Below are 13,272 nucleotides of genomic sequence, written 5' to 3'. Positions count from 1 at the left end.
TTGTGTTTTCATCTCCGCAGACCATGTGGTGAAAGTGTTGCCGTTGATTTCGTAGCAGATATTTTCATATTCCCCGAGTGGAAGTATGCAGGAAGCTCCGCGAGATAGGGGTTCAACCTTTCACATATGTTATCGCATCCGCATATGTTACGATCTCTATGCCGTCTGGAGACAGGAATTTCGGAAAGGAAGAGGTTAAACAGTTTCGGAGATATTGCCCCACCTCGGAAATTCCCTGTTGAAAGTACGACTGGCGTCCACACATATAGTTGATTATCCAAATTTTTCAAACTTGACTGGAGGGTAGTTCTCTGTACACCCTCAAACAGTATGAAATGGTTGACCGTATCAAATGCCTTTGATAGATTAAGGGATACCGAGACTGTTTTGTAACACGGCTTGTTCTGGTTCAATCCTCTACTAATATGTGTGGTAATGCTGTTGAGGTACTATGTTGTGGAAGAAATCCGTGCAGATGGTTGGCCACTGGATAGCTTACTCTAATGCTGGGGAGGAATAAGGCCTTGAGAGTCTTGGCTACTGGCGGCAAAAGCGAAATCAGCCTGTACGATTCGCCTTTACTGGCATCCTTGCCTGGCTTCAGTAGCGGGACCACCCGGCCCATTTTCCAGGCTTCGGGAACTATGTGGGTGGCTAGCGACTCTCGGTGTATCCAGCTGTTTTAGCATTACCATTGATATTCTGTCTGGACCGCTTAGCCCTGTCGCTCTCGGGGTGTTTGACATATTGCCGGTTAAAATACTCAGCGCACCTCTTCGGATCAGTCACCGTTACGTCATTAAAAGTGACTGAGGTCCTTTTTTCCAGGGTTCCAGAGTGACTTAACAGTTACTTAAAGCTTATTCATATCGGTTCCAATGTTGCAACACTTCAGATGGTCTATGCACTTTTTCCCCTTATGCTCCTGTACCAACCGGTTAACTTCTACTGTCAAATCACTGATTCGGCAGTTCCACACTTGACTGCTACCCCCATACATTCCATATATCCGTCACTAGAGACTAGCTCAAGCGAGATAGTCTGTACTGAACCGAATGGTGTAACAGGAACGCTAATCCCCCACCTCCACTTCTGGTGATATCCTTCGTCAATAAGTTGTAACCATAACAACGTTGTAGGCTGCAATTCTCATTCAGATTAGTTTCCTGCACCTCTGCGATCTTAATATTCCTCCCATTCACAAATTTCACTATCTCATCAATTGCAAGAACGATGCACAATCCGGAGTTGGAACAACAACATGTGGCGTGAGATGCTGGGATATTGGTTGCTGTTCTGGAGGCTGCGGTGGAGTTCCATACTCCGACGATGACTCTGATGAGGACGACGAAGACGTGGACTCGCTGGGGACTATGCTACTGCAGCGCGTCGCAACGTAATTCTTTTCACTGTAGTCTCGCAAACGCCTTAGTTCGGAACATTACATCGCACCCAAACAAATCTATGGTGGATTACGTTCTGATAAACCGAGCTGAACCAAGGTCCGGGGTTTACCTCAATTCCGGCACGGACCAATACAATCTGGAGCAAGCATTCCGGGATATGCTGCTCCCAATGTAGAAAAATAGACAAACACAAGCATGTACATACTGGATTAGCAGGCGCTGGCAGAAATGGGGATGTTGTTGTTTCGGGTCAATCCGGTATCGTAGAACCCGCTGCCGTGGGAATGATGTAAAAGGGTAGAAATTATGTCCGTGTCAAAAGGCTCAATACATTTCCGAAGTTATAACTCATTTGTCAAAAATTGAACCAAAATTTCAATGTATGATTTTTATACCCTCCACCAAAAAAAGTATGGAGGGTATATTAAGTTCGTCATTCCGTTTGTAACTCATCGAAATAATCATTTTAGACCCAACAAAGTATATATATTCTTGATCAGCGTAAAATTCTAAGACGATTTAGCCCTGCCCGTCCGTCTGTTATAATCACGCTACAGTCTAAACGAATTAAGATAGGAAGCTAAAATTTTGCACAGATCTCTCTTTTGTCTGCAGGCAGGTCAAGTTCGAAGATGGGCTATATCGGTCCACGATATCGTATAGCCCCCATATAACGGTACCCCCTATATTCGGTATTTTGATGATGTTAGCAACATTTTTCAATGGAATTGTCTGAAAATCCACACAAGTAGTTCCTTGTGGGTACTTCATACCTAGGCAGAGAATTATCTATATAAGTCTACAATATCGTATAGCCCCCATATAACGGTACCCCCACGGTATTCGGTATTTTGATTATTTTAGCCACATTTTTCAATGGAATTGTCTGAAATTCCAGAAAAGGAGTCCCTTGTGAGCATTTTACTCCCTCAAAAAGAATTGTTTACATAGGTCCACGATATCGTATATCCCCCATATAACTGTACCCCCCGATATTCGGTATTTTGATGATGTTAGCCACATTTTTCAATGGAATTGTCTTAAAATCCACACAAGTAGTTCCCTGCGAGTACTTTACCCCCTGAGAGAGAATTGTCTGTATAGGTCCACGATATCGTACGTCCCCCATATAACGGTACCCCCCGATATTCGGTATTTTGATGATTTTGACCACATTCTTCAACGGAATTGTCTGTAAATCCACGAACTCCTTCGTTGTGGGTACTTTATACCTCGGCAGAGAATTTTCTATATAGGTCCACAATATCGTATAGCCCCCATGTAACGGTACCCCTACGGTATTCGGTATTTTGATGATTTTAGCCACATTTTTCAATGGAATTGTCTGAAATTCCAAAAAAGGAGTCCCTTGTGGGCATTTTACCCCCTCAATAAGAATTGTCTATATAGGTCCACAATATCGTATAGCACCCATATAACTGTACCCCCCGATATTTGGTATTTTGATGATGTTAGCCACATTTTTCAACGGAATTGTCTGAAAATCCACACAAGGAGTTCTTTGTGGGTACTTTATACCTCGGCAGAGATATCGTATAGCCCGCATATAACGGTACCCCCGATATTCGGTATTTTGATGTTTTTAGCCATATTTTTCAACGGAATGGTCACAAGGGGTTCTTTGTACACAAGAGGTTCTTTGTGAGCACTTTACCCCCTGACAGAGAATTCACTATATAGGTTAAAGATAACGTATAGCTCCCATATAACGGTAACTATTGGTTACCGTTCTACACAAAATTCCATATCAAAAACAACTTTAGTTTTTTCAGTTTTTTTTTCGTAAAACCTTTCCGCTGTTATTACAAATAACCGAAAGTAAATTTGAGTCAAATCGGCCCAGATGTTCTCAATTGATGTGTTACTATATTTTTTATACCCTCAACCTTGAAAAGGAGGGTATAAAAATTTTGCCATTCTTTCGTCGTGGACCTCTTTCTGTCCGTCTGTCTATAGCAATCACGACACAGCCAACATTGTTTGAAGTAGAGCTTCAAAATTTTGGCACAATAGTTTGTATAGTCTAGGTCGGTTGGTATTGAAAATGGACATATAACAGTACCTCCCCATATTCAGCATTTTTATGCTTTTCACCACATTTTTCACGAATTTATCTGAACAATAGTATTTTGATGCATTTACGGATTTGTTCCAAAATCGGCATTTGTAGTTTGTGATAGGTACTAGATCAGGTGGCGGGATATTGAACGTCTTCCTATAGGGCACATAGAACGTTACCCACCTACATTCGCTATTTTGATAATCCTTGTCACATTTACCCCCGAAATTTTTCAAATTCGGAATTTAAGACTCACAATAAATACCAATTATTGTGGTATAAAATTGTCCATATAGGATAGGACAGCTTCACTTAGTTTTTTCTTTAAAAGTTTTACTGCATATCCAAACGGTTTTACTGGTATTTGTAGATAAAAGTATAACACGTTTGAATTCAGATACTTTCTTATAAAATTGATTTCTTTACCCAATGGTAAGTTTTTTCTACTTGTTTACACCATTACATATATATTTAAAGAAGTAGGCGTGGTCAGTTCCTCCGATCCCGAATATATACTTAGTGTTGGATGGAGAGTCAACAGTACCTCGTACACTAACTGCTTTGTAATTGAGTTCACGAGTTCAGTTATTTCATTCTCCATAGTTTTAATCAACTCTGCCGCTTTCATGATCGCAAAGATATCTGCTTGGAAAACACTGCACATTCCAAAATTTCTATCGAATTCCAGCAGGAATAGAGTGCAATAAAGCCTTTTTTGTTCCACCTTAGTTGACAAACCAAAATTGTGCTAATACTGTTCCGATTTTCCCGGAATTTCTAGAAACAGCACAACATTCACATCATATAAAACAGCTTTCATGCCTGTTTTTATTTTTATTTACCACGAGAATCCATAACAGCGCCGTTAAAACTCCTCCTTGCGGTATGTCAGAAAGGCCGCCAATGTGTTATTCTTCCTCTTCTTCAAGTTTTTTCAATTTAACAGACTTTGTTTTTCATAGACATGGTGAGAGATGCTCACCAGTGAGTAATCCAGCTCCATTCATATATCGAGGTCTATCAGCTTTTCAAGTGTCTTTAAAGGAATTATATTTAAGCATAAAATGAAATATAGACTCTTGATTTGGTGTTCTTACTGTCCCAGTAGAAGTGATGGGCATTGGCGCCGCATTTAATGCTTGCTTCATCGAGAAAATCCCTCACACATTGGCATGGAGGGTCCTCACATTGCATATAAATCGGGGTCATCATATCGGCATTACATAAGTAGCGAAGTTACATTTATTAAGTTTCTTTCTGCCTACTTCACCTATCACTATTTAATGCAGCAAAGAAAGTGAAATCTACAATTCTCAGGCCATTAACCTTGTTATTGAAAATATAGGGTTCAAGAACTAGAACAATGGGTACTTAAGATCTAGATAGGTATAAAAGGAGTTCAATGATGCAAATTTATCTGTACTACGCGGTACTTGCCGCCTTCGTCCCGCCGCTGAGTCGGATAAGAAAGATGTTGACAGAATCGTATCCATCCTGATCCGAAGTTCAGCTTTCCCTCTCTGGCCGTAAGTAGTTCTGTCCATCCCTCTTCACATCACCTCTAATGTCGAGTCCCTTCTCCCCACTGGTGCTGGAACTAATGATGGCCCAAACTCTTTTTGGGGATCTGCAGTTCAGGCATGGTCAGAATTAGTTCCTTTTCGACTTCTGACGGTGTAGCCCACGCCACGCTGGCTGGGATTTCCGGGAGAATGGCAGCCGCCAGTTTTCGCCAAAGTCATTGACCCATTTGTGTACAAAGGCACTGCCGACCTGCTTGTTTCCATTGGTTCCCATGTCCGAAACAATGACCTATCTTAGGTTTTCTTGGAATAGCAACCAATGACTATCACTGATTTTCCCTTCCGTCTGTCAATGATTGTTAGTCGGAGATCGTGTTTGGATGCCATTGCAGTCGCCCTCTCCTACGGTTGTTTCTTCTTTGGACCGTCTGTTAACAATCAACTATGATCCACGAATACGGATTTTTAGTTGCTAATTTTACAAAATTTTCAACATAAGTAATTTTATGTCACATTCTGTAGTACCGATTCCGAACTTCAAAACACAAATTTGAAAAAAAAGAACGGAATAATGTTGCTAAAATCATCAAAATGACTGACGGTGCATATGCAAATCTATTGTCTTCAAAATCTCAAATTCTTATGAATTCCCGAAAACTGTGGCGGAACATCAATCTAAAGATTATGATTCGCAAAATATCAAAGATAATACATGTTCAGATGCCATTAGAAAATACGTAATTAATGTAAGTGCTGGAACTGGGACAAAACATGTAATTTTTTTGGAAGGATTGTCTTTAAAACTTCGTCCATATTGGGATGTAATTAAAATAAAACTTGCCACAAAAAAGATTAGATTACCTACAGCTTACATACTTACAAAGCTAAGTTGGAACAATACATATTGGTAGGTGGGGTTATCCGAAGCATCTAAGGCTCTTACTGCTTTTACGGTGAACCGAAAGTCACAGCTGATTCCTGGTAATAGCTTTCGGGAACTGTTCGACCCCCTATGTGCAGATTGGTCGACATAACCATTATACTTAATCTCATATATTGAATATTTTGATATCGTGATGATATTGTTATATTCTCGGAAGACTTTAATAATCATAACCAATAATATTGGTTATGTAACCCAAGAGCTAAAAAGGAAAATTTAACTATAAATAAAGGAAAACGTAATTTCTGAGTCATTGTCGTGATTTTAAAGCCTCGTAATCCTGGGAATTTCTCCTCGGTGATCTTTTCTATATCAAAAACGTTGACCACAAAGAAGACAATTAAAGAAAATTGCTACAGCGCCCGTACCATCAAATCCCGATTTCACAAAAAATTGCATGCATCGGATTATAGCAGTTATGTTTATGTAAAAAATATAAATAAAGTAAGTATATCATAATAGAAAGAGAGTGTGTAGCTGTATCCAAGCCATAAAAGATTAATGTGTTACCACGAATTACAAGATTTCGAAGTGATTACAGCTCATTCGTCCTTGTTATGACTAGCCTTGTTAAGTTCACATTCATAATAAGTTTCCGTACGGGGTATAGCGATAATATATTTGCATTAGGACAATCCAAACCAGATTAGTGGATAAGTACATTTAAATTCATTTCACTGTAGTGGAACCCTGGAGAGTCTGGAAATTATGAATTCAAAAGAAAATGCGATCTTCCCTGATAATTCGATTCCATAACTCTTCAGTTGCAGCTCACGACGGAATGGGACAATTCTTGACCTTATCCGAAGACATTTATTCTGGTCCGATACTCACAGACGTAAGGGATCTCATCCGCAATTGTGAAACATGCAAAACGTCTAAACATCTCAACTAAATATTATGAGCCTTATATTTTTTATTGTATTAATCAAATATCATTGGCTCCACTGAAAAGCTCAACACAGCTCTATTACAAGTTTTTCCGCAAATGGTAAGGATTGATGGCTTGCAATTCTAAATTAAACAATAAACACGTTGAATACGCCACTATTTTCACCACAGGCTGGCCCGGTACTCACAGACGTAAGGGACCTCATACGCAATTGTGAAACATGCAAAACGTCGAAACATCTCAACTAAATATTATGAGCCTTATATTTGTGATGGTATTGATCAAATATCATTGGCTCCACTGAAAAGCTCACCACAGCTCTATTACAAGTTTTTCCGCAAATGGTAAGGATTGATGGCTTGCAATTCTAAATTAAACAATAAACACGTTGAATACGCCACTATTTTCACCATAGGCCAACCTGTCCGGATGCGAAATTCAGTCAGTAATAGCCAGTATTTGAAAATTTGAGTGCCCTAAGAAACACAATACATCAAATTGTACAATGCTCCTCTTCTTCGCAATCTTCGGTTTGTATAAGACCACACATGGGCATAAATGTGCTATATTAAAGAATATAGATATGTTAGATAAACCCAATGCCAATATTCCTAGCAGAGATCGATTGAATTTGATTCGCAAAGATCGCAACTAAATATCGAACATGTAAAAAAGCAGATAAGTCACTGTATTAGGCGGTTGTGCCGATTCCGAACTTCAAATACGAAATTTGGCGCGATTCCGGTGTTTAATGTCGCTAATATCAGCAAGATACCGAAGAAATGGAGGTACCGTTTTGTGGGGGCTATACGAATACGTAGACCTGCCTAGACAATTTTCTGTCACAGCTTGTTGCACTCATTATAAACGTCAAATGCAAAAATTGAAACAATTCCGGTGAATAATGTCGTTAAAATCATCAAAATACTGAATACGAAATACCGAATACCGAATACGGAAACGAGATAGACCCATAGTTCCTTTTGATGATCTGCATAGAATCACATTCTGAGTGGATTTATGCATGTCCGTGCATTTTTGTAAACAAAGTACGGGTCGCATTTATTGACCGATCGAGAAAAAATTTTGTACAAATCATTTCTTTGGCTCAAGAACGAAGCCTATTGATATAGATCAGATATAGCTATATCTTCCATATATATTGTTCGGCCGTTTTCTTATTTTTGTCCCCCACTGTCCCCCCCGAATATCGTTTCTTACAGAGTGCTTATTACTCTGTAAGAAACGATATTCGGGGAAATATATCAGGTAAAGCTCTTTCGCCAACAATTGTCGAAATCGGTTCAGATTTGGATATAGCTCCCATATATGTCTTCGTTCGATTTTCCTTCTATTTGGCAACCAAAGTGTAATATTATCCCATATGTGATGAAATTTGCACAAACGACCAAATTAAGCGTGAAAATTAATATGCCAAATTTGATCAAAATAGACTCAGAGATAGATATAGCTGCAATATATATTGTTCATCCGATTTGTTATTTTTCCTCCTCAGCCGTAATATGCACTCCGTAACAACGATATTCAAGGAAATATATAAAATACAGCCCAAAAATACCTTGCCAAATTTTATTTTGTGCACCAAATTGTTAATACGAGCCCAAATTGAAAAGACACAAATGTCTCCGCAAATTTAGTAGAAATCGATCGATCCCACATATTAATTCCTTTGGACTTTATATTATAGCTATGATCATAGTTGGTATGATATAATTCTCACAAATTCCCTATAATTCATTTGTTCCTCATTAAACATGCAAAGGGGTGTAGGGTATGATAAAGTCGGCTCCACCCGACTTTTGGACTTTCCTTACTGGTTTGTAATAATACCTTCAAATACGAAGTACCGTTATGTATTGGCCGTACGAAGACGTGCACATGCATAGACAATTTTCTGTCATGGGTTGCAGTACCCATTACGAACTGAAATACAAATTTGAAACAGTTCCGGCGAATAATGTGTCTAAAATCATCAAAATATGGAATATTGAGCGGTACCGTTATATGGGGGCTATACGAAAACCTGGACCGACATATTACACGTTTGGTGCACAATAAAAGGCAAACCGGACTAAGATATATATGACAGCTTTATCCAAATCTGAAGCGATATAGATAAAATTTAGCAAAGGTATTTTTAAGTTGTATTTCATATATTTCCCCAAATATCGTTTTTACAGAATGCATAAACACCAAATCGGATGAATTCTATATATGGAAGCTACAGCTATATCTGAACCGATTTTCTCCGCATTCGATGTACTTGCTTCTAGACTGAATTCGTTCGGATGTACCAAAATTCAGGACCTTTGGACTGATATTGGCCATTTCATGCACAATTAACCTGAAATGGGTTGAAGATATTTATGGGTTATCACCAATTTTTTTATACACTCCACCTTGGAAAGGAGGCGCTGGTCGAAGGCTCCCAAATTGCTTTGTTAGCTTTAAATCCAAAATGAGAACGAGTTTTCATTGCTTGGAGTAGGAACAGTTTTTAAATCGCACTTGTTGTTGCCGGAAATATATTTACACTCGCAATTAAGAAACCAAATGAATGATATCACGCTATTTAACAATAATCCATCTGATTTTTTTAAGGCTCCCAGCGCAGTTATAATGGGGAATGTTTGTAGTTCCGGTCAAAGCAAGAAAAAGGACAGCATTTCTGAAAAGTCAGAGGAGTATGTACACATATTATTTTATTTATTTAGTCATACACATAAAAATTTATTAATCTTTTCATTTTAGTTCATATCACATTAATAAAGATGAGCCATCGAAAGAACTTGGTGAAAACCAGTTGGCCCCTTTAGCAGACCAAGAACTTCTGCCTGATATCGCCAAAAACAATGCTACATCGCCGAACGAAATTAATAATGAAGAAAGCGATAATAAATTGGCAGCGACTAAGAGTACATTAAATGGTAATTTGCAACAAATATTTGTATTTACTTTAAATTACTTAGAGTTTTAATATTTTGGTTGAAAATTATGAGTTTATGGTTTTATTTCTCTTTCGAGTTATATCATCTATACATCATCACCACCTTTATTTGGTGTGGAATGCTCAACAAAGGTCTAGACTATATAGACTACTAGATGGTATTCCATTTTAATGGGTGTTACAATGATTAATTACAAAATTCCTACAATACAAAGTAGTTAAAGGAAATATACCAACTTATCGCTCGAAAATACCAGGACTTTTGGTATTGATAATGGGTCATGTAGGTCCACGTTATGGTATAGCCCCCATATTATGGTGCGTATATATTTTCGGTATTTTGGTGATTTAAGCGACATTATACACCGCAAATGTTTCAAATTTGGTAAACGTGGATAAACGTAATGGATACTACATCCTATGAAAGAAAATTGTCTGTGCAGGTGCACGGATTCGTATAGCCCTCATATAACGGTACCTCCCGATATTCGGTGTGTTCGGTGTTTTGATAATTTTATTGATTTGAATGTTGTATAGACCCTAATATAACTGCTACACTCGGTATTTTTAAGATTTAGCCGAATTTTTAACTGATTTTATTTTTTTGAAAATTGCCAAATTCGTTCCAAATGATGGAGGGTATCCCAAGTTCGGCCGGGCCGTTTTTTACTATATTTATACTTTTTTTTATTAATTTAATAAAACGTAAAAATATAGTAAATAATAAAATCTGATGGTATTTTGGAACGATAAATCAGTCTTCAATTCACCAAAAGAATTGGATACCGCATATTGTGCTGGTTATAAGTTAAGCAGTTAGCAAGTCATGTAGAATATATTCCAATAAAGGAAAATTCAGGAAAAACAAAACCGAAGCTGCTAACAATTTTAGTTTACCCTTTAAAGGATTTTCGACACTAAAATGGACTTTGAGGAAAAAATATAACTTGGTATATTGAAACGGCACCTTCTCGAAAATGTTTTAAGAAGCTGCTAGAGATACGATATACAGGATTTTATACCCTACAACACTACGTATTGGGGGTATTATAAGTATGATTGGGCCAAACATTATATAACACCTCGAAATATTGGTTTCCCACATAGGAATTTATATATGGATCTTTCTACCTCGCCGAGCTGAGTCGATCTAGCTATGGATGTCCGTCTGTCCATGTTAATTTGTAATCACTCTACAGGTCGCAGTTATGGCCTGATCTTCACGAACTTTAGAATGGAGGTGGGGATAGGTCCAGAATAGAACCCTATTGCCTTTAAAGATGATCGCAACTGAAATGATGATCGAAACTGAAAAATTTCCTGATGTTGCAGCTGCTCTACAAGTCGCAATTATAGACCAATCGAAGCGGAAGTTAGCATGGTTCTAGAGCTTAGGGCTGGGCAGAAGCCTTCCAATTGTCATCGGTTAATATTTAGTGGGTGAAATAGGCCATAACATTTGTGTTAAATAAAAGTCAAATTTTCCATTTAACCGCGAATATTTTTAATCTCGGCGAAATCAATCCTGACCCTTACGTAGATGCCGATAGTAAATATATGGGATACATATCGAAATATATACAATACATATATACAAGGGAAGGGGATGTTAGCTAAAATGCTTATATCTCAAGAATGGCTGGACCGATTCTGACAAACTTTGTCAATTCAGAATGCCCTCTTGGTATACAAGTGAAAAATCTTACGTAGATGCCGATAGTAAATATATGGGATACATATCGAAATATATACAATACATATATACAAAGGAAGGGGATGTTAGCTAAAATGCTTATATCTCAAGAATGGCTGGACCGATTCTGACAAACTTTGTCAATTCAGAATGCCCTCTTGGTATACAAGTGAAAAATCTAAACAAAAAAAATACGCCAGTAATGATGTTAATATAGATTTTATAGTATTTTGTGACATTTTTTTTATTTGTTCATATTTTTTATCGCATGCTATTGTTTTCAGTTTTTATCGTCCGATCCTCAGGAAAATTTTGACAATGGTAAGGTTAGGCTCAGATGGGCTAGGCCTATTGTTTTCAAAGATATCCGCAATATATTTAGGAGTTTAGGACAGCGGGTAGAATGGAACACTACTTATATAAAGGTCACAAATAGAAACCAAAGGACACGAAATCTCGTATGAAGTTAGAGTTTAGGACAGCGGGTAGAATGGACCACTACTTTTGTGTAAAAAATACCAGCATTACTTACAGACGATATCCGAAATACACAAATATCGTTTTATAGGAGGCAGTTGTAAAAGATCACCGAAAAGTAATACGTTTACTTACCAAAAAAAACTCATTTTTACAGTTACTAATTTGCCTTCATCGAGCGTCCATCATACATAACATTAAATGAGACACCATGAAAATCTCGTCGACAATCAAAAATTCTGTCTGATGTCATTGTTGCCTCATTATTCGCAAATAGTTTCCGGACAGTGGTGACATACCTGTTATACTTTTCTTTCACTTTTTGAAGCCTTCGTTTACGTTGTGTTGCAGTTTCTGTTTTATTTGTGTTTGTATTTTTTATATTTTTACCATTTTGTTCCCACGAGTAATAGACATTCAAACGGTCGACCCCCAAAGAGGTGCGATAAACGGACAAGGCTATGTACAAGAAGAGGTGCTGAGTCTTGAGGGGAAAACGCTAACGACATATCATTTTTATCCACCCTAATGCCATACAGTTCTCGGGGCATTTTAACCTTTCACCTTAACTTGGGTGGTGTACCGGTAACGACGTATCATTTTTAGCCACCCTAACGCCACACAGTCCTCAATACGATACAAAATCGTGACTTGGGTGGTGGATCAGGCTGAATTAATCAGATACCTCATTTACAGATGCAATTTCTAAATTTAAATCCTATTATTATACGCCATTTAGTGGCTGCGCCCATCTTTAATATTGAGGTGGTAGAGTGCACTGTATTCTTCTTGTCCTTTAATTTGATACCCATATTAGTGGGATTGATAAAAAATTTTTATCAGCCATTTGGTAGCGGCGGCCAACTTAGATTTCAGTTTCGCATAGTAAATTCTATTCTACTTGTTGAGACCTTTCATTTAATACCAATGTTGATGGGATTGATGAAACCTAAGTTATCCGCCATTTTGTAGAGACCGCCATCTTGGATTTTAATTTTAATAATAATAATAAGGAATAAACATAATTGTATTGTCACCAAAATGCAAAGTGTATTCAAAATTTCAGATTAATTATATATATATATATATATATATATATATATATATATATATATATATTTCATTGAAGTCGGGCATACAGCAGCAGATATGTGAAATCGGCCGAAAATATATATGGGAGCTATATCCAAATCTGAACAGATTTCAATACCATTTGACATTCCATTCCATTGAAAGAAGTGAAGAAGAAGATACACGCGTTTGTAAACGACCCGTAATAAACAAGTAAAT

General features: G+C 37.7%; 1 protein-coding gene across 7 annotated transcripts in view; it reads left to right on the top strand.

The window, feature by feature from the left end:
* Positions 1 to 13,272, top strand: part of LOC101898348 (uncharacterized) — a 335,007-nt gene that overhangs the window by 46,298 nt on the left and 275,437 nt on the right. For 6 of the 7 annotated variants that reach the window (XM_059128040.1, XM_059128042.1, XM_059128041.1 and 3 more), the window contains exons 3-4: positions 9,467 to 9,549; positions 9,617 to 9,792. The exons of the other annotated variant lie outside the window; for it this stretch is intronic. In XM_059128040.1, coding sequence (XP_058984023.1) covers positions 9,485 to 9,549; positions 9,617 to 9,792 — 241 coding nt within the window. In that variant the 5' untranslated portion in view covers positions 9,467 to 9,484. The remainder of the gene's footprint in view (positions 1 to 9,466; positions 9,550 to 9,616; positions 9,793 to 13,272) is intronic. 7 annotated transcript variants of the gene reach the window in all.

Source organism: Musca domestica, unplaced genomic scaffold (genome assembly GCF_030504385.1).
Source record: "Musca domestica strain aabys unplaced genomic scaffold, Musca_domestica.polishedcontigs.V.1.1 5, whole genome shotgun sequence".
In the NCBI taxonomy this organism is placed as follows: Eukaryota; Metazoa; Arthropoda; class Insecta; order Diptera; family Muscidae; genus Musca; species Musca domestica.
This window is presented reverse-complemented; position numbering and strand designations above follow the sequence as displayed.